Genomic DNA, 21,810 nt, shown 5'->3' with positions numbered 1-21,810 from the left:
ATAAATTTATGTGGAAAGATGTCGGTGCCTCAGTCCGGGAGAGACCATATGGCAGCATTCCGCGACAAGATGTCCATCTAGTGGAGGTGCCGATTGTAGCTGCTCAAGAGTTCGAAACACTGCGCTAGGGCCGAAGTTTTGTGTGCACCCATGTATCGACAAAGAGAGTATCAGAAGAGGTTGGAGGAAAAAGGTTGCATCAGAAAAGGTAGAACGAAAACGTTTGACCCATGCATCATAGGAAGCATCACTAGCTCAAGCTGGCCTCAGGCCTGCAGTTTTAACCTGAGGTACCAGCGCATCGTATTGTGACAGTAACGCAACTGTCGGTGCGATGTAGTCTTCATCGCCTGAACTTAAATCCTTTGCGCTCTGTCGCGTTCTCTTCTCGTAACAGGAGAGATAATCTGAATCCTTGTTTTTTTAACAGCAGAGTTGTTTTAAGCTTTTAGCTCCACCGTATAGCGTTACCATAAAAAATGCCAGGAAAAAGACCGAGCCCACGTGACCGTGCATCTCGTGACGGGCGCCTGTCGTCGCCCAGCTCGATCTTCAGAACACTCTGTCCAGCGTTCGTGGCGAGATCTCTTGCGCGCTCTTCTACTGGCCAGTTCACGTGCCTTTGCGCATGAGAGAGAGAGAAACTTTATTAAGGACAGATGGGTTAAGGAGACGAGGTGGCCACCAGGCTGGTGGCGACTAAAGCAGCTCGTTCGACCAAAAGCTCTTGGGTGGCCAGGTCGGAGCTGCCCAGCGCCTCTTCCCACCACTCGCTGCTGGTGGTTTGGTGGGGAGCACAGATGGCGAGTTCGCGAAGCCGGTTGCCGTGGGTTCTAGCGCGTGCTAACGCGGTCCACTTGGGGAGAGATGTGAAAGGCTGCGGGCAAAACGATGCAGCCCTGCCAGTCACGCAGAAATTTCAACGGTAAGTTCAGAAAAGCATGTAGGGTGCAACAGGGAGAGGGGTGGCAAGCTGTGCTGCCTTGCACCAATAGTGCAAGCTGCACCATTTTTTAACAGTGAAGCTGTTTAGCAAATCGTTATGTTTCGTGTTCGTAGTTAAAAATGGCAAGAAAATACCGAGCTCACGTGAGCGCTCGCCGTGAGCGCTCACGTGAGCGCTCACGTGAACGCTCACAGATAAAATATCTGTGTGCGGCCGTACAAAGAAAACCAGACACAACCAAAACGCACATAGTGCGCGCTTCGGGGCTGAATCTTTCAGAGCTGCTTCACGTAGAGCTGCTTTACGCTGCTTTACGTATGGCTTATCATCCACAAGCAACGTAGTGATTGATTGGCACGGTCTGCGACAGCGCTTTATCCGCGCGCATCGCCGAAAACTGAAGCTGCGACTTCGCTCAATACCGTACGCGATGCGACCTCCGTTTACATTTCTTCACACAGCCACTGTTCCGGGCACTAAACAGATGAAGGTAGACACAAACGACGTATATAGGCGCCTGCATATGTCGTCTGTGTCCACCTTCGTCCTCGTGTGTTTAGCGCCAGGAACAATGGTTGCGTGGGAAAGTGGACCAACTAGCTCAAGCAGTTCTGTTAGCTTACAAACGGTCCGGGGCCAACCGACACACCCTGCGACAGGCGCGTCTACAGGAGGTGAAGTATAATCAGCCACACTAGAAAAACGGCCCAGTCCGACCTCACCCGCGCGCTCGCAGTGATAGCCAGTGTAAACACTCCATAGGAGGCTCAACACGAGATAGAGTGACTTACGAACGGGCAGAAACAATTGCGTCTCTTGGATGAGAACAGGCGTTCTTGGGAGAAGAAGCCAGTGTATGTTCAGTTCACAGCCGTGATGGAAATATCGTCAGCGTTATTAACCTGTACGTGCTTTCTCTGGACTGCTGCCGGAGCTGCCGTGGTTTACGCCTTCTTCGAACTGGTTCGGTACGTACAAGGCTTCTACTTTACAGTCGCTATAGGACATACAATTTTGTTGCAAGGGATACATTGACATCCACGTGGGATGCAACTATGCGGCTATAAAACCGATCTTTGCAGTTTTGAAGTTTCTTTTTTTTAGTTAAGGAACTCAGTCCTCTCCTGGAAGCTACCCCGACTTAGTTATTCGATTAAGACAATCTTTTTGTATGCACTGCCTCCCCAAGTTTGCGCTGAACAGTGCACTTTGCCTCTCCTAATGTATAGAACTATCAGTCGTCCACAGCCATCAGTTCTCAATCTAATCAAACCATTTACTGCCACATACGTAATCAGCAGAAAATTATCTTGTTGCCTACAATTTACGCGTTTACAGTCCCGATAAAAAAATTATAGACCAATTAAGGGGCTGTCCTTCAATGGAATAGCTCTACATTATTGCGGACCAGAAAGTGTTGCTCCTTTGTGAGCGGTTGTTTTGTAGACAAACACTTGAGCTTCTCCTCTTAAACGATCGTCCTCCTTCATTATGAGGCGCTGTCGCTTTCTGCCAAAGGTTTGTAGAAATGATCCCAAGTTTCAACTCTTCTCCGGGTTTGTATTTTTCATCCTAACAACATTTCCTACCTTTATTAGCACCTTGCAACGTGCCTTTTTAGAAATAACTTGCAGGATAAATGTTGCGATGGCTACTATTGTAAGCCTATTCTCACTTACGCAGGATGCTTTCGAGTCCAGGAATAAAAATAATGTTCTTGATTTATTTCTAACAAACGCACTAGATAAAGCTCTGTCCACGGTAGTCATACCAGGAATCAGCCCAAAAGGTATTAGCTGTATAGCAGAATACTCGCATTCCGGCAGCAGTACGCCGTCGTGAACGGTGAACGGTCATCCACTACCTGTGCTACGTCAGAGATCCCTCAGGAATCAGTATTGCGACCGTCATTGCTTTTATTGAGGTATTATGGGGTTTAACATGCCAACGCTACACAGGCGATGAAGCGCGCCGAAGTTGGGGGCTCCGGAATAATTTTAACCACGTGGGGATCTTAAGGTGTGCCGAAATCTCGAGCACACGGGCGTTTTCGCTTTTCGCCTCAATCATAAAAGCGGCCGCCGCTGCCGGAAATCTAACCCGCATGCCGTCATTGTTTTTGATGTATATCGATGACCGTAATGGGGTAGGGAAGTCATTCACAAGAATGTCTGAGGGTTAATGCATCGGTTATAGAATAGTAAAGTAGAAAATTTTCGCGTTGCTGTTCAAGAAGACTCGGACAACATAAATACAAGGGGACAAAAATTGCGCATGCAACTTATTTTGGGCAAAACAGTGTGAATGACGCTTTCTAGAAGGGAGCTCTTTCCCTTCGTATACTGTGAACAATAACGCCCAAAACATAGCCTCAGATAATGAGTATTTAGGCGTATTCTTCCAAACAGCGTTGTGTTGGCAGTTTCATGTTGGTTATACTGCAGCTAATGCGTGTGGATCCCTGTGGTTCCTCCGGCTGAACACACGTGAGTTTCCCCGGTCAACGTGTAATTACTGTTCCAAGCTTGCACGCTTCTGATACTTGATTATGCGTGAAACGTATGTGTCGCGCCCACTGCACTTGCAAAGATAAATTAAAAAATGCACGTGCGCTATGCCTTGGGAAACATTCTTATTGGCAAAAACTTCAGCATGAGGCTCTGCAAGCAAACGTTGCAATGGGAACAGTTGGTGACACGGCGATCTAAGCAGCGTATAAACACGGCCGCTGGATGAGAGCGCGCTTTCATCCAGCGGCCGTGGTATTATGCTCTTCCATGATATTTACCCAGCGGCCGTGGTATTATGCTCTTCCATGATATTTACTTCTGTCGAACCTGTATTCCTTGGGACAGCTACATCTTTCAATTGCACTGCGTACCTGGAGGAGTCGATTCCAATCACGAAGTGGGGTAGTAACAATGCGAAACCTCATCATTCTGTAATTATTTATTCCACAAGACGGTTATTCAGTGGAATTGTTGGCCTTCCGTTAATCTTGATGCTTTCTTCGTTTTTTCTTTGGTTAGAGTCAGTTGATTTGTTTAATTAATAACGAGTCTTTTTTTGTTTAATTGTTGAATAAACTACTACCGCATGATTTCTAACTTGTCAATCCACGTTTCTTGCTGTCAACCTGAGTTTCCGTAACCTAGCTGAGTTTGATCAACCTATTGTCAAACGGAGTTTCTTGTTGTATTGAGTTACACGATACTGTCTGCCTTCACTGCAATGCACTTATTGCAATTTTAGTCCATTCTCTTGTGTCTCTCCTCACTGTAATGCCATATTGGCGCTGTGGGTGCCAGCGAAAAATGAATAAAGTAAATAAAATTAGCAGCGACCCGGCAAGGCAGTATATGTCGCAAAATTGCCAGTGTTGTGGTCCGTAAAGTTTTGCTCTAAAGTCTGTTTTATTTTCAACTTCTTCATTTTTATTCTTCACTCGCACTTTACTCCACACTTATTTAGCTTCCAAGCTGCGCTTACGAAAGCGATGACAAATCTTTCAGAACATTACAAACGATTTTGTCCAAAGAAAATCTCAACACTCGGTGTATCCGATAGTTTCTCAATTTTCAGTGCTAGTATACGCAAACTTTGCGTAGTGTCAGACAAACGCATTAATAAACATTTACTACATCCGTTCACGGATAATGACTAGGTGCGGAGTTTTACTGCCGTTCATTCCACATTCAACCACTTGAGTGCGCAATCCCGAAAACCTACCTCTAATGATCTTTGTTGCTGAATATGATGTAAACACGTGACGATCTGGCCCGGGCTCCCACCAAGAAAAAAAAACATCCCTGCGCAACCAACTGCGCACGATTCACGTCAAAGCTCTCTGTCTCGTGAAACATGGTCTATACCCGGACGGGGTATATAGAGGCAAGACATTTCTCTCCCTGCGCTAATTGCCTAGTTTACGGAACTGGCGGTGCCGTCTGATATCACTAGCAAACGGCGGGAGTTGACGTCAGCCGATACCTTGGATTATACTATCATTATAGTGCTGCACGAACCAAGGAGTGAAGACGTGACACTAGAGTGCTGGTCGATAGAGAGAGAGAGAGAGAGAGAGAGAGAGAGAGAGAGAGAGACTTTATTCCATGTAAAATGGGGAGGGAAAAGGGTGGTCAATGGGGCTAAGAGACGCCTCCTTCCAGCTCCTGGTGGACTTCATGATAACGTGGCTCCTCTGCTCGTTCAACTGAGATGCCATACTTAGCCACAGCCTAGTGTGGTGTGCTCTTCGAGAGGGAGAGATGCGCTTGCATGAACAGGCGTAGAGGGGGAAACGGACATGTGCTAATGATGGTACCTGTGGTATTTCCCGTTGTTGAGAGCGGCGATCAATCACGGCGGAAAAGCTGACGTGGGCATCTGGAGTTGGGTGAAGTTTTTCGAAAACCTAATGTTTCCACCCGTTTGTGTGCGTGTGCGCGCGTGCGTGACGTGCCAGAAGTACAACTGCAATTATGCAATGCGGATATTTATCTTTAAGAAGAATGTAAGAGCGCCCTGTACCAGTAATCAGATTAAAATGCTTACGGCGCAAATAGAAACTTAGCTGCGTTTTCACGGCAAAAGAAATTGTCATCTACACAAAAAATATTTAACAGTTGTGAAATACGCTCTGCAATTTCAGGTGGAGGCGAAACACGTTCAAATATTTTGAACGTATTGGGATTTCTGGCCCCAAACCAAATATCCTGTGCGGGAATCTTATCGAGTATCACGGCAAGGTACGTACCCCCGAGTAACGCAGTACGCTCCCGTGGTGAACAGGTGGGTAACGGAGGGTGTGTGTGGGGGGGGGGGGGGAGGGGGGATGCGCGGATTTGTGTGTGCGTGTGCGAGTGTATGTATGAGTATTGTGTCTGTGTGTGTTTGCAAGTGTTTCCGTGTAAAATATGAGAGCCATGTAGTGAGTTGGGAGACTGACACTAACTCTGTCTGGTCTACCAGACACAGGCCCGAATCCTGCCGGTGCCTGTGTGATTTTTTGCGATTGTAAATGCTATGCGCACGGATGCGGACGGACATTGTGCGGTCCTGAGGTACTCCGCACTTAAAACAGTAGCTAAACGGTGAGAGCTTCAGCATGTTCCCTGCGGTGCTGCCGTTCATGGTCACAATCCTTGGAGGCTTATCATCCCTAAGCAACGAGGCGATTTATCGCATGGTCAGAGACGGTGTGCGTCGCGGAACATTGACGTGGGTGTATCGCTTTTCCTTATATGACCTGTTCCCAAGTAAGTGGTCTTGGGCAAAAGGGGTACACAAAACAACTTACACACCATGTGTACATGCAACCACCAAGAACGCTCCAGCTCCAGACAAGTATGGGCCCGACACGGGAGCAAAACAAAAATTTCGCGGGGCATTCGAGTACGTGCTTTGCAGAAGCGAAAGTCTGGCGTAACATTGTGATGGGTACCTTTGTATATGCGTCCACACGTCGACACAGCAGCCACACTTTTTAATGTACTTCATCTACCTTAATCTATATTATCCTACCTCAATCGTGCCTGAATAATTCTTACTATCAATCACCAATTAATAAATATTCCATGATGATTGCTATTGGTTTCCCCTTAGTAGAGGGGTGATGACGTGTAATCTTACCAAAAAGGACTAATATACCTAGGTTTTCCACTCTTGGTTCAATACTAGCGCTGCTTAGGGCAGGCACAAAAAACTTATTAGGCACAAAATACTTTTGTTTTCCTGTTACAGGTGGTAACTATCCTACGCAATATTCCCTTTCTGCTTTTCGTCCACCAGCATTCTAATCTTCTTTTCGTCGCCTCGACAGCCTTGAAGTTAACTCCCCCTGTGCTACCCTCAAATCCTAGGGCTTCTGGAAGCCGAATATTTCCCTCATGTAGACTTGGATGGATACCCTCGCATTCTAACACTATGTGTCACATAGTGTTAATCCGCCTTACTAATGATCACTGTGAATCCCTAATCAATTAAAACGTAGCTTAGAAGATCATTAACCGTATTTATTTACGGCTGGCACGCTTTACTTCGCCTTTGGCATTGTGTTTTCGTGCCCCTCGTGTTGACTCCGGTGTCATTGAGGTCACCTTCGAAAGGGAGATATCAGGCTTTCGTCTTGACAAATGGCCCTCATTCAGGAGCAGCTGCCTCCGGGCACACTGGAGATAATCAATGTCATTGCCTCGCTTACCCCAGCATGCTGCAACTGCCCCGAACCGGCCCGACCCAGCACGACCCATCCGCGTGCACGTTGCGGCAGCCGGTGGTTCCTACGCGACACGCTGATCCGTGAGCGGCGCGCCCGTGACACTCGGTCGCATGAGCACGCCGCTAATTTAGAACCCCGCTCCCACACTTTAAAGTGCAGAGCACTTTAGGCGCTCGCCTTGTCGTCCTAGCTCGCTCGCTCGACCCAAGTATATAGAGCACCAAGGCGGCATCCCGGGGTAACGCTGTTGTTCGCGCCATACCCCACAGGCTTCGAAAGCTAAGCGGTTTATATAGCCATAAGCGTTCGAAACTCGTAACACGCTGGCGCTTGTCATACACCTTCCCGTTGTTTAGCGCAAAGAAAACTACAGATACATTTGAGAAAAAATATACGTAATTAACCGGCAGCGCCCGCGTTCCTTTAGTTAAGGACGCCCGTTGGGTTGGTTGTCACGATAGTGAACGCAAAATGGGGCAGTGCAACACCGGCACGTGCGGGGAGAAAAAGCACAAAGGGAACAGAGCTCCCGCTGGCGCAGTTTCAGGCAGTGGACGCGCGAGCACTACGAAGGCGGGAAATTTGAATTGCATGGGGTGGTAGCAGTAAGCGGATAACGGCGGTATAGCCCATTATAGCGAATCCCTGCTCTGCACTTCCGACAGCTTTCACGTTGATTGGAACGCCTTTAATTTTCATGTGGCCTTGACAGCTGTTCACTGTGATATCCTCTAGTGGATGTGCAGCCCCGAAACCTCGATTTTCTCATCGTTCCTGCTTACTGGCCGTACAGTCGCTGCTTCGCTTCTTTTAGAGCGGAATAAAGTATTTTACAAATATTTCATCAAGAGCCGCTTCAGGGGCAGGTGCTCTCAGTTCCGCGGCCACTGTTGTTGCTCAACTGTACGGGTGTCTTAATGGAGGATGCCACCACTAGTGTATGACCGCATTGATGACATCACTGTCACCAGTGATGTCGTGAACGGTGTCGAACCTGGCGATGCTGTAACTTGCATGGTCCACAAGGGTGCTGGTTTGGGCCTAATGGTAGAACATGACAAAGAATTGAAGCGCTGGGACAACGGGACAAGCCAGTCAACACACATAAGGCGCCTGTATGTGTGTAGCACTTTGTGTGTTTTGACTCACTTGTCCCGTTGTCCCAGCGCTTCAATTCTTTGCATGGTCCACTCCAACTAGGGGAAAAATACTGCGCGTGTACGGAAATGATCGGCGTAGATGATCCCTGACCGTGAACTGAAGTTTGCGTTTGACCTTTGTGGCTAATATAAAGGGGCACGACAGGCGCTGAGTCAAGCGGAGCCGCCACTCGGAACCGGCGCGACATACTCATTGTTCTGCTAAAAAAGCCACCCTATCTGACCTCAGCTTGGCGAGTGCTGCGATAGCCGAAGCAAACACTCCAAAGGAGGCTCAACACGAGATGCAGTAATACAATCAAGGCTACAAATGAACGGGGAAAAACAACTGGAAGCTCGATTGGCGGAGTGTTCCTCAGCAGCCGTTCTTCGTACCAAAAGGCGGCGCATGGACAGTACCCTACAGCCGTGATGGAGGTTTCACCAGCGTTATTCGCCTTTGCGAACTTTCTTTGGTCTGCCGCCGCAGCTTCTGCCTTTTACGCCATCTTCAAATTGATTCGGTGCGTACAAGACTCCCCTTTTATCGCCACTGCCCAACAGATTGTTCTTTCGCAAGGGAGAAATCGACACTCAGCTGACATGCAGCCGTATGGCTCATCACGGCTACAGGACAGACTTTTGCAGCCCTAAAGTTTCCCAGTGAAGGAACTCAGTCCTCCTTAGAGGCTTCCCCTAAGTTATTCCTTTAAGACAGTCTTTTGCATGTGCTTTCTTTGCTAGTTTAGACTAAACGGTGTATTTCGTATCTCCGTACGTGTTGAATTATCATTGCGCTACGGCCATCAGTTACCATTGACGACCACAGGCGTAATCATTAGGAAGTTATCATTTCCCCTAAATTGTGACGTTGTTACAGTTCAAAGCAAAATTTTTAGAGAAAGGGGTTGCCACTTCAAAAAAGTTATTGTCACCGCTGAAGAGCGGAGAGTGTTGTGGGCGTGTGAGTGTTTTTGTTAAGTTCAAGTTCAGTTGTTTAGTTGTTCACCAAAAGTACACAGGAGGAAAAAAACGGTAACCGGAAAAAAAGCTGCACTACAACAACATGACTGGGCTCCGTCACTGTAAACAGGCAGCAAGCGGGTGCAAACTCTGCATGATAAAATTGAGTACCTATGCAGCGTATGTTCATGGTACAAAGAAGCTAGAAAACACATGTGAAAGAGCAGATCTCAGCAACTACGACAATGTTGATAAGACCTCATAACAGGCGGGAACATTTGGCCACTGATACAATATTAAAACGGGCACCATGATAGCAGATAAAAGCAAAGTGATTCCGAAGCAGTAAACTGCTTGTCACCGTTAAAAAAATGAAGGGCGCTCACACTAACGCGTTAAGACTTGAAGGTAGTGAAGCGGTGCGCAACCTTGACGACCAGAACGAAGGTTTAAGTCCACGATTGCAGTTTATTTTCTCCATCTTCGCTGCCGCAACGACCTTTACTGCATCATTGCTGCTCTAAGCCTTGAGCTTTATTTTATTTTTTTGGAAGTGATAATCATTGGACATCGCCTCGTAGAGGCGTACGCTATGGCGTGTCTTTCTTGCGCCGAGCAAGTGTTGCCACGATTACGGCGAACGCTGCAGTTCTTTTTTTACCACAAAAGGGTTTTATTCCGGGATTCACGAAAATTTTACTTACGTCATATCCGTCACGAAAGTGACGCCAGTACAACGGAGCAAGCGGACTGTAAAGGGTGTATCCTGCACATAGGTCTTCTTGCGGAGAAGCCACCTTTACTACTAAAGGGTACCTTGTACTTCCGGTTCTTCGTTTTCGGGTTTGATAAGTTAACATGAAATTTTTTTATGCCGGGATACACCAACATTTCACTGACGTCCTATCCGTCATGGAAATGACGCCAGTACACCTTTGCCGAAGTGGCGTGCCAGCAGGACGTCGCTCACCAAGCACACCCACAAGACGACTGCCGACCCGCAAATCATGCCCAGCTGCAGATTTCGCTGCACATTTCCCTTTCGCATTTTACCGATTCCTATGACAGAGGAATCGACCACAGTTGTTTTTTTTTTTACAATCTTGGCCGATTTCCCTAAGTGGGTCGCCTTGGCTTGACAAAAGTGCGCCGGGGACGCTGCGCGGTTGCCGCCTTGACTTGGCTTGGCTTGACTTGGCTTGGCTCTACGGATACCTTGTTTCCATCGAGCGGCCGTGGCTTGACAAAAGTGCGCCGGGGACGCTGCGCGGTTTCCGCCTTGGCTTGGCTTGGCTTGGCTTGGTTTGGCTCTACGGATACCTTGTTTCCATCGAGCGGCCGTGGCTTGACAAACGTGTGAAGGCGATGCTGGGCGGTCGTTACGCGGCACGCATACGGGAGTGCTGGGCGTTTTCTTGGTTTTGTTAACTGCTGGGTGGTGGCGGCGAGGAACGCGCTCACGTGCGCGGGCTCGGCCATTTCTTTGTATTTGCAACTGCGGACACGAAAAATTACGATTTGCTAAACAGCTTTTTGTTAAAAACAATTTCATTCTTTAAAAAATAGCACAGAGGAGATGCAAAAAAGCAACAGTCTGAAACAAAGATCTGGTGCATAAGGATAAAGTTCAAAATGGTGCAACAATTAGGAGGAGGAGAGGAGGAGATAGCCTTTATTACATCAGGAAGACGCTAGGTCAAGTGGGGGAAGTGGTAGTAGAGGGTGGGATATTGGTAGCTTGGGACATTTTGAAAATAAGCCGTTCAAGTTGAAGCTGGTTGGCTCCTTACGAAGGCGGAAGAGGCCACGTGGGATGACGCGAGCAGGCTCACGGCTCTAAACTGCTCGTGCTAGACCGCTTTCTAGGGAGTAGTGCGCAATTAAAGTCAGCGAGGAGGGTTCCAGTGTTCGATGGTCGATGTATGAGGAGGAGGCATTTGGAGGAGGGTTGAAGTTTCTGTAACGCGTAAATTTCGGACAGTGCCAAATTAGGTGCTGGAGATTGGCGGGTGTGAGGGAGGCCCAGAAGGGACATCGAGGCGGCAGTAATGGGGTGTACCATTTACGGAATGTCTCTTGGGTTAAGCTAGCAATTAGAAAGCGCGTTAGAATGAATGAGAGGGGTGCGGTCGATATTTTATGCATCCAGGGTCATGTTTTCACTACCTGCCTTCGGGGAAATAAATGTTTACAAATACGCTTCCAAAACGCCCCTATTACATAAGGTTACAGGGTTCATGTGTTGCTTATCAAGCTTATTTAGTGCGTTGTCCTTGTTCAGTGTCTGAAAATGGAACATGCCAACAAATGCAACATCGATAAGAGTATGGCTAAAACATTTTTGTGGTGTAGCCAATTTTAAAATCGCAGATAATTTTTCTTGCACTGGATTTTATATTTTCGTTTGGCTTTATGATTATATAGATTGAATTAAATGTGAAATTCTTAACATTATTTAGATTCCTGATTAGTTTAAAATAATTCCTTCATGTGTGCATTATACGGAACATTTTCGATTGCCCGAACTGCCTTTTTTACAAAACCGCAAGTTTGTTTAGATTAGTCGCTGTTGTCCTTTCCCTTATCATCGAGTGAGAATTGAGTTGTGCATTAAGTAGAGAATTGTACAAAACGTTTTTTTTTAATTTGAAAAGGGAGAAAATACCGCTGCCTGCTTATAATTCCAATAGTTTTGCGAGCTTTTTAGGAGATCAAGTCTACCTGATTGTTCCAGGACATAGGTTCCGTGAATAGTAAAACTGGAGTTTTAACCGATCTTTCAAGTTGTACCGTATACGGGCCCGGGACAATAGTGCTTGGCATGGTTATAGGCGTGTTTCGAGGCCGATATAAGACTACTTGGTCTGGGATTAATAAAAAAGCCGTTCATTTTAGACCATTTTTTTAGCTTGTCACAAAATTTTGCTTGCTTGTTTTGTTATATCTGTTAATTGTTTCCCATAAACAAACACTGTACAATCGTCAACACTTTGTATTGAGGTTAACAATATCGTTTATGTAAAAAACAAAAAAATGGGACCTGGAATACTGCCCTGGGCACTCCTGTAAGAACCGATCTAGGGTTCAATCTGCGTTTATTTATTTCAGTAGATTAGGTGCGTGATGCAAAGTACGACTTGATAAAATCAGGCGCGCTTCCTCTTAATTCATAGTATTCTAATTATTTCATCTTTTTTGTCAATTTTTTTCAATTTGTTTTTTTTTTGTACCAATACCGCCGATCCTGTGTAAAGATTTTTTTCTGAAACCACGTTGGCAGGCAATTATTAAACAATATTATTGCGAAAAAGAGTCCATTCGAACGTAAATTGCTTTTTTGAGACATCCGGAGAATATTTATAATATCGATAACGGGCAGTAGTTGCTAAAGACCTTCTTATCCCTTGCTTTGTGAAGAATTTTCATTCTTGCTATTTGCACGTTTTTGGGAAATACACAAGTTAAATAGGCAGCATCTTCACTCCGTGGATGATGGCGAGGGCGTGGAGTACGGGGACTCGAAATGACATCCAAGTTGCGCCCCGAGTGACATCCGATTTGCGCCCCGACCGTCATTCGATTTGAGCCGTGAGTTGCACCTTCATTTTTACTTAAATCGTTTGATGGTGGTGTGCGCGCGGATGGGCGCGGACGTACATTGGGAGGTCCTAATCTACTCCGCACCGTTACAAGCGAGGGAGTAAGCCGTTTGACTCTCGGGTACTGACTCACTGACCGCACTGAAATAACTTTTTAACGACAACACCATCCGGAAGAACCGGATTGTGGCTTTGTATTAACTCGTGCTGTCTTGAGTCGTTATGTGTTGGTTTTGTGCATGACGAAGTCCGGCAATAAAAAACGGTCGTAGCACAGTGGGTAAGACGACTGGCTCTAACTCGGCCTTGTCTACCAGACACAGGCTCGAATCCTGCCGGTGCCGGTGACTGTGTGATCTTTTTGCGACTGTAAATGCTATGCGCACGGATGCGGACGGACATTGTGAGGTCCTAAGTTGCTCTGCACCTAATAAAACCAAATTTTAGATATGGGCTAGTACAGCCGCTGTAAGGTCTAATACGTGCTTTACTGGCACTATTTCCAGGCCATTTGCGTCTTTGCTAAGCCGACGCCTATTTTCGAGCCCACGGAAGATAACGACAGTCTCGGATACATTAGCTGGTGTTAAAAGGACAGTGTGTTCAGCACGTGGGATGGTAAGGACTACGTCAGTGCTGTAACTATTGTATACACCTCCCGCCGGCTCTACAAAGTAATCATTCATTCGGTAGGCTAGTTCTTTACTTCTCAAAACGTTTCCACCAACCATTACGCTTTGCGTTCGAGTAGTATTTGTTCTCCTATTTAAAAGATTGTTTAATTTTTTTCACACCACTTCACTTCTGCGGAAACAGTCAGCATCAAATACGCGAAAAAAATAATCCTTTTGTGCCTGGTCTTTCTCTTTCTTTAAATTATTTCTGAAAGTTTTATACCGATCCCAATCGCTAACATCTCGTGTACAAAGAAATAATGGGTAAAGCTTGTTTTTTAGCAGAATACGCTTAAGAATACCTGCAGTAATCCGTGGTATGTGGGATTTGTTGCTTGACCGAAAGTTTTTGTTGGTAACGAGTCAACATAATACCGCTTAAAAATCTTCATAAACTCTTATATGACCGGATTCATCCTGACGGGTAAAAAAATGAAAGAAACTCACACTAATGCGTAAGACCTGTAAGTACAGAAGCTTTATGCGGCACCCATATGGATCGTTTTGCTCGCGTCTGCGGCCATGGGCGTTTCTTAGCGGCGCCTTCAAACGAACGTTGTGGAGGACCAACGTAAAAAAAGCAAGAAACAATTTGACCAATTTGGCTGTGTCTAGCTCAACCATCTGACAGGTGTGGGTGGGGTAAATTGTGCTCTCCAACGTTTTTCGCGTTGCTACCACGAGACATGTGGTTGCCGCTTCACGCAGCCTTCAGGACCATCACGAAGGCCTCAATTTACGGTTGCAGCCGATTCGCTTCTTCTTTCAGCTCTTGGCATTCCTGGCCGGGTGGGAGTGTGTTATGAAGAAATAACAAGAAGGGCGCAGGCGCGGGGCGATAGCTGTTGTGAAGGTACAGACGATGTTGCGCTCACTGCCTCGATAAGAGTCTCGGAGAGTGTTCCATTGCTTCACGAGAACGGGGCGTCTGGGTCATGCCTTCCCTCGAAGATCCTCCACACGGGGTACAGAGGCAGCAAGGATATCGTAAGTATAGAAAGTGCCACGCCACTTTTTTCGCCCTGCACTAATTTCTTAGTTTACCGCACGGGTGGTGCAGTCTGACGCCACTGACAATTGGTGATAGATGATGTGTACGGGTTCGTCGAATGTTCTGGCGAAGGCCGCGTACCACGTGATGAAAAAATGGCTGTGGCTTAGTTCAGCTAACCCTGGATGTGCAAAGCGAAAGCCCGGCTTAGCCTAGTTGAGTCTTGGTTTCACTGGTTTACCCTTTGATTTAGCTGTAATTACTACACTATTCTTCCAAAGTCTCCTCTTGTCTACGGTCGTGGTCCCGCTTCCGGCATTTTCCGAGCCGAACGGTTCGCTCTTTCGTAGTTTCCGACATTAGGTTCGCACGCTTGGAATTCCTCCGGTGAAGAAACCCGCCCGGCGATATCCAAGGGTTAGCCAGACACCGCTTCCTCCCGACGGTTCGAAGCCTCCAGCTCCCGCGCTATGCTCACAGAAGGGAAGACGGCACGGCAGCGCTGTCATCTATGGCCAGGCTTGCATGCACGTGGCGAGTCACGTGGCCAGGCGGTGAACCAGCTGCGAAGAGCGCATGCGCCGAGCCGGCACTGGCGACGGCGGGCGGCGGCTAGCGAACGCCGCTGACGGCAGACCTCTGCCCGGCAGTCACGTGCGGCGCAGCTACGGTCAAATAAAGGTCAAACTCTCCGCTGGATGATATTGGTAAAGCTTCGCTGTAAAAACTGAGGAGCAAAGGCACCACCATGGAGGTGAAGTCCATAGGGAGAGGCGGGCTAGCAGGGAGAGACGGGCAAAGGCGTATAGCGCCTGTACTTGCAGAATTTCCCGTTGTTGAGACCGGACCGCAACCACGGTAAAGTTACCTGTGTCACTCCAGCGTCACCCTCATTCTATAGAGTGACCTGTGTCACTATTCAGCGACTAGTATGGCCAGAGTTTGGAGGAGCGTTATAAAGCACTGACGTTTCACGTGTTCAACACAACTCTCTTGCGATTTGCGTGGAGCTCGGTGCGTGCGTGCGTGCGTGCGTGCGTGCGTGCGTGCGTGCGTGTGTGTGCGTGAGTGTGTACGTGTGCGAGTGAGTGAGTGAGTGAGTGAGTGAGTGAGTGAGTGAGTGAGTGAGTGAGTGAGTGAGTGAGTGAGTGAGTGAGTGCTCGTGTGTATGTGTGCGTGTACGTGCGTCTGTGTGTCAGATTAAAATGTTACTGGTTTAGTCCGATTAAAGGGCTTACTGCGGATACAAACCTCAGCTTTTAGTGCACAAGCACTTGTTATCTGTACATGGAAATGCTTCATAGTTCTCGAATACGGTCTGTGATTTCAGGTGGAGGCAGCACACGTTCAATTATTTCAAGCGTCTTGGGATTCCTGGTCCCAGACCGAATATCTTGTGCGGGAATTTGATCGAGTATCACGGCAAGGTACGTACCCCATGTAATACAGAACGCTTCTGTCGTGCACACCTGGGCAACATAGGCTGTTACGTGGGCATAATTCTTTCCACGGCAAATGAGATACACAAGTGGGCTGGGTACAGTGTCGCGGCAGTGCAATATCGAGCAGAAAAGAAAGTACGAATGATGCGGCCAAACCCATTTTTTATCCTGCATATCTCCGGTTAAAGTGAACATATTTGAAACGGCTTTGAGGAAGGAGATTTAGGGGGTTATATGCTTTACCCTTAAATACCTTCGGAGTATTGGGTGAAGCGTGCGTGCATGCATGCGGCGTGCATGCGGCGTGCGTGTGCGTGTGCGCGTGCGCGTGCGGTGGTGTGCGTGTGCGTGCGTGTATATGCGTGTGTGTGTGTAGCTGCTGGAAGCCTGCAGATATATCTTGTGTTGATAATTGAACTGTTTCAACTGTCTGTTGCGAATTCAGTGTTACATACGCCCAACATATTGACGCATTCTAATTATGCGACTGCAGTCATTCGCAATTGCAATAGTCTTTGCTATTGGTTGATAACCTCTCGTTCATATATCCTGCCTATCGGCGTTATACAGAGCTGCTCGGTTGTGCGGCGCACTTTTGGTGTCCGCTGCTCGTTTTGGCAGCGCTAGCAAAGCCCAGTGGTGCGAGGTACTCCTGGATCAGACTACATTTCACGAGGGCCAGAAATCGCAACGCAAACTATATAACCGACGTTTCGTCTACACATAAGCAGGCAGTTACTGCCTAATCGCTGCGTAAACATAACGGATGCATATCGTGCGAAAACAAGCCTTCGTGTTCACTAGGCCACCCCCTTGCTCACCCTCAAACAGCACGAACCAAGAACGGAAAGCCCGGTATCGTGTACCAAATTCGATGCGTCGGCTGCCCCTCTAATGCATTGACGTGACGAAACATTTTCCAGAACGTACCAGGCGGCATAAAAACGGCGTCTGGAGACAAAACAAAGAGGCCAGTGGCGGTGGAGAGAACTTCGAGAAATCCGACCACAAAATTACCTTCAAATAAACTGGCATCTTGAAAAGCGAAACCGATTAGAGAAAGCGCCTGCGACTTGCGTCGCGGTGTATTCGGAGAACTGCACAACAGCCAAATCATTCCCTCGGAACTCTCCAGACTGTCTCGGCACGAAATGTGCTCCACTGTGAGTCGCTTGCGCTTTTTGGGAAACCGGCCCCGCAGCTGATGACTATTCGCAGCGTTTGGCTGCAAAGCGGTCACCCTGAGGGAAAAACCGAGCTTTCGTTCCGAAACGCTGGATTTCTCGTTTTTGCATTCAATCGTAGTTTTCTGTTCTGTTTCTCAGTCGCACGTTCTGAACCAGGCAGATATCTGTCAAATATTCACCTTCATTCAGCGAGAAAAACTGTTCCTAAAGGTACACTTTCATCCCTTTCAATTCTATAACACTGCCTTTGTGCAGCCATCGTGTGTGTGTAACTCGGTTCGCGATTGAAAGCAGTCAAATGGTCTCACATCCCTTTCTTGACATTTCCGTTTTCTGTGTACGAGATTTCGGTGCACTTTAAAGATCCCCAGGTGGTATAAATTAATCCGTAGCCCTCCACTACGGCGCGCCTCATCGCCTGCGTTGCGTCGGCGCGTTAAACCTTACAATCAAAATCAAAAAGCATTTCCGTTTTGTATATTTACTCTTTTCTGCTTATAGGACCCTCTTGACATCCTCTTTGCTACTTCTCACTTTTCACATGCTACTATGACTTTCGATTGCTTCTGACGTACGATTCATGCCTAAAATCCTGGTATTGCATCTCTGTAAAACTTCGGGAGGCCGCACATAAATACAGTAGCCGATCGTTTTTTCAGACGCCAAAAATTCGGACTTGCTTGATATTCCGGACTCTTCCAGCGAACCGCCAGTTGTCCTATATGAGTAATGTATCTGAACAATGGATATTTAAGACAAAATAACGCCAGAAGTTCGATTTTCCGGACAAAATTTTCTGCGACGGAGCCATGGTGTGGCTTCATTACGACGCCATTTTGAATCCTGAGCCACCAGGCTACTTCGCATTGGATGGGAATGGAATTTGCTCCCGCCGGGGTAACGAACTTAACGAACGATCTTGGAGGCCATAATTTCGCATGTAGTCTGCGGCGAAAGCAATCTCGAAAGCCCTAAACGAGTCATACGTGGAAAGTTTTTTTACACACAACATTCTTTAGGCCCCAGGTGACGCTGACATATAAGCAACATCATCATCAGGATTGTCCTTAACCATTCGCGACTTCTTAAGTCCTATTAAAATGAAAAAAAGTTAGTTTTTCGACTCGCAGATTCTTCTGACTGCACTTTTATTCGGACTATTTTTTCATTCTCCTCCAAGTACGGAAAATTGGTGGGCTACTGTATACCAGTTTCATCTGCTTTCATCAGTGCAAATTTCTCCTCATTATCGAGTCCTATGCGATATCTAAAGTGATATGACAAGCCCACTTGTTATGCGCGCCTCAAGGGAAGCTAGCCATTGCATTGCGTGATAACCCAAGTGTGAAGTAAACTTGCTGCTCTATTCCTTAACAGTGACTCCAAGAACAAGAGCAGCCAACCCATTTTTCTTTTGATTGCTGCTGCTCATTTTTAAATTGAACCAAACGTCTTTCCAGGGGTTTGTGCACGCGCTCACGGACTGGTGCTCAAAGTACGGAGATGTGTTCGGGTCAGTACACTTGACTGTTTGAAGTGATACGCTGTGCTCTGTGATTTTACCGTTACGTCCAACACAATTTGTGCTCTCCTCCATTACAGTTATCTATATATAGTTATATATAGGTATCTGTAGGCTTATATATAGGCCTATAGTTATCTGTTCATTCCAGGTGCATTGCTATCCAACCAATAAATTCATAGGGCAGCCAGTCAGTCCATGGACAGTTTGGTTGGTTAATCAAGTTGCCTTTTTTATGTTTACAGCAAAGATTTAATCAAGTTGCCTTTTTGTGTTTACAGAAATTCATTTTAAAACTAGCAAAGGGGCATACCTGTACCCCCCTGGTTTCATCTCCGTGGGCAAAAAAGCCAAAGCACCAAGGCCTAAGACGCCGAATGCATGCGTCAGGCTAAGAAGGCACAGCATAGAGGTCAGAATTCGTTTAAGAAAACCACAAAACAAGCATCGAAACCGCATTATGGATGATACGGTACCTGTGAAGAATGGGACCCCCAACCTGGTTCCTGGTAAAGATTATGCTTGCAAATCATCTTTGAAGGCTAGGCAGGACTAGTGTCACTAAATAGAGCACTTCTTCCCCAAGACGCCGAGCGCGTGCATCAGGCTGTAGGCTGGACCTAGCATTTGCCGCCAGAGAAGCCGAGCGTAATGTCAGTAGATAAAAAACATACTTCTGCGGTTTAAATGCTATTACACGCGTTATCTTTTATTCACATTCAGAGCGACGTCAGCCACGCGTAGCCGCTGAGCGGGGAGGACAAGCTAAGCCTGCCAGTTTTGACCGACTAAAACGGATGAACAACGAAATGGCGGCGCCCATGGACAGCCACAGTATAATCAAATGTCACGCAATGCGAAATGACCAATGATCATCGCGGCGGAACGGAACAATAGGAGAAAAGAGTGCCTATACCCTGTACCCTTATCTAGTGACACTAGCCGAGTGCAAGCGGCCAGCCTGCCGAAACGACGAGAAACATTTAATAGTTGAAAGTTGAAAGTTGAAAGTTGAAAGTTTATTGCGACAACATGTACAAGACTGGCTATACAGTTGTCGAGGGGGACGGTCAAAAAGGCTACAGGAAAAAAAAAAAAAAAAAAAGCCTGACAAGGTGACGTCCCCCTCCCCCCCCCCCCACGTGTTGGCGCGACTCTGCGGGAAATGGCACGTACTTTGTGACAATAAAAATTAACAAAATAATGCACACAACTAACACATAGAAAATCAGCTTTCAGTTTACAGAAAGACAATAATTACAATGACAATTCCACTAGGAAAAAACATACACATCAGCTCTCGGATTTCAGGAAACAATGAGTAGAATTCAAGAATTCACAGCAAGAAAGAACAAAAAAAAGACGGTTCTCAGTTTTCATAAACAAACAATAATACAGTAAAAAGATTTCATACAGCGGAAAAAAAAAATACCTCAAAGTTTCTAAAAGAAACAAAAGTTGAAATACACGTTTTTTACTGCAATTCCAAAAGGTACATGTCTAATTTCCTCTTAAATCCTTGTTCAGATTTAGCATCTTGTGCCATGGTTAAAATTGCGGGGTGACTGTTTAAAATGTTAGGAATCTGGTAGCTCAATTTCTGGTGCCCGTAGTTTGTGCGAGTTTTTGGCTTTGTATATATTACCTGCCTAAACCCATATTCATGTGTTCGTGACGTGTATTTTCTGTAAAAGTCATTAGAGTCTGTCTTTATCTGGTGATAAATAGTTAAAGAGAGTTTTTTATTTAGAATGTTCATAATTGTCAATACCCGATGTTTCTTAAATAATGGAGAACTGTGGCTGAAGTAGGGTGCATTTTCAATTATGCGTAAGACTTTTTTTTGGAGCCGGTATAGGTTTTCTATGTTTGTTTTCCCTGTTGAACCCCACACTAGAAGGCAGTAGTTAAGGCGAGAATGTACTAGACTGTAGTACAGTTGCCTTTTTAACCAAGCTGGTAGTAAATATTTCATCTTATAAATAATACCAATGCACCGGGATATATCCGTTCTAAGTTTGTCAATATGTGGAGACCAACTCAAATTTTCATTGAACACAATGCCAAGAAATTTGTGTGAAGTAACTTGTTCAATACATTCGCCTCTGAAATTGAGGAGAACCTGTTGCCCTAAACGTTTGTTGTAAGCTCGAAAAATCATATATTTTGTTTTTTTGTGTTTAAATTCAGTTTATTTGTATTCAGCCAAATTGACAAATTTTCAAGCCATAAATTTGTTTGTCTTTCTAGCAGAGCCAGGTCTCTGCCAGAAAAAAAGACGTTTGTATCATCTGCATACAGTATTATATCCGGGGTGAAAGGCAAGTTAACAATGTCATTTATATATAATAAAAATAATAGCGGGCCGAGAATAGATCCTTGTGGAACACCGTACTTAATTTGTCCAAAGTTGGACCTGGCGTGACTAATTTCTGTGTATTGAAGGCGATTATGTAAGTAACTCTTGATTAGACTGAGACAGGTTCCCCTGATTCCGTATGTCTCAAGTTTCTGAAACAAAATATCGTGTTTAATAGAATCGAAAGCCTTTTTAAAGTCTAGAAACACTCCTATAGTAAATAATTTTTGTTCAATGTTATCAATAATTTTATCTTTTATATTTAGTATTGCCATTTCAGTTGATTTTTGTTTTTGGAAGCCATACTGTTGTTCGGCGATGATATGGTTAGTTTTACAGAAGCTTAAGATTCGAGTATTGATTACCTGTTCTATTACTTTTGAAAAAATGGGTAGAACTGAAATCGGTCGGTAATTGTTCATATCATTTGGATCCCCACTTTTGAAAATTACGGAAACTTTGGCAATTTTCAAAACATCAGGAAAATCACCAGAATTGAGTATCAGGTTGCATATATGTGAAAGTGGCTGACATATATATTGCGCGACTGCTTTTATCGGCTGTATTTTAAATTCATCAATCCCACATGCCCGGCTGTTGTTTAGTTTTTTAATTAAGCTCAGAATTTCTGATTCCGTAACGGGAAACAAAAATATTGAACCTGCAGTACTAGATGGAATACAATGTTTTTTACTAGGACTAGCTGTGTGTGTGACCGTAGCAGCACCCGATTGTAAAAAATGATTGTTAAACTTATCTGCAAGCAAA

General features: G+C 45.9%; 1 protein-coding gene across 6 annotated transcripts in view; it reads left to right on the top strand.

Moving 5' to 3' along the window:
- Nucleotides 1–1,705: 1,705 nt before the first annotated feature.
- LOC144137852 (cytochrome P450 3A8-like) overlaps nt 1,706–21,810 on the top strand; it is a 54,353-nt gene continuing 34,248 nt past the window's right edge. For 2 of the 6 annotated variants that reach the window (XR_013315748.1, XR_013315747.1), the window contains exons 1-3: nt 8,473–8,829; nt 15,863–15,959; nt 18,622–18,674. Coding sequence is in view for 4 of the 6 variants with exons in the window: in XM_077669864.1 (XP_077525990.1) it covers nt 1,823–1,914; nt 5,598–5,694; nt 15,863–15,959; nt 18,622–18,674 (339 nt within the window). In the remaining 2 variants the exon portion in view is untranslated. Of the gene's footprint in view, nt 1,915–5,597; nt 5,695–8,472; nt 8,830–15,862; nt 15,960–18,621; nt 18,675–21,810 lie in introns of those variants that run through there. The other 4 variants (XM_077669864.1, XM_077669863.1, XM_077669865.1 and 1 more) reach the window with 4 other exon arrangements.

The sequence above is a fragment of the Haemaphysalis longicornis genome, unplaced genomic scaffold, assembly GCF_048455015.1.
Source record: "Haemaphysalis longicornis isolate Haplotype H1 unplaced genomic scaffold, Haemaphysalis longicornis Haplotype H1 scaffold_5, whole genome shotgun sequence".
Taxonomy (NCBI): domain Eukaryota; kingdom Metazoa; phylum Arthropoda; class Arachnida; order Ixodida; family Ixodidae; genus Haemaphysalis; species Haemaphysalis longicornis.
The sequence above is the reverse complement of the archived record's forward strand: the minus strand, read 5'-3'. Positions and strand labels throughout refer to the sequence as shown.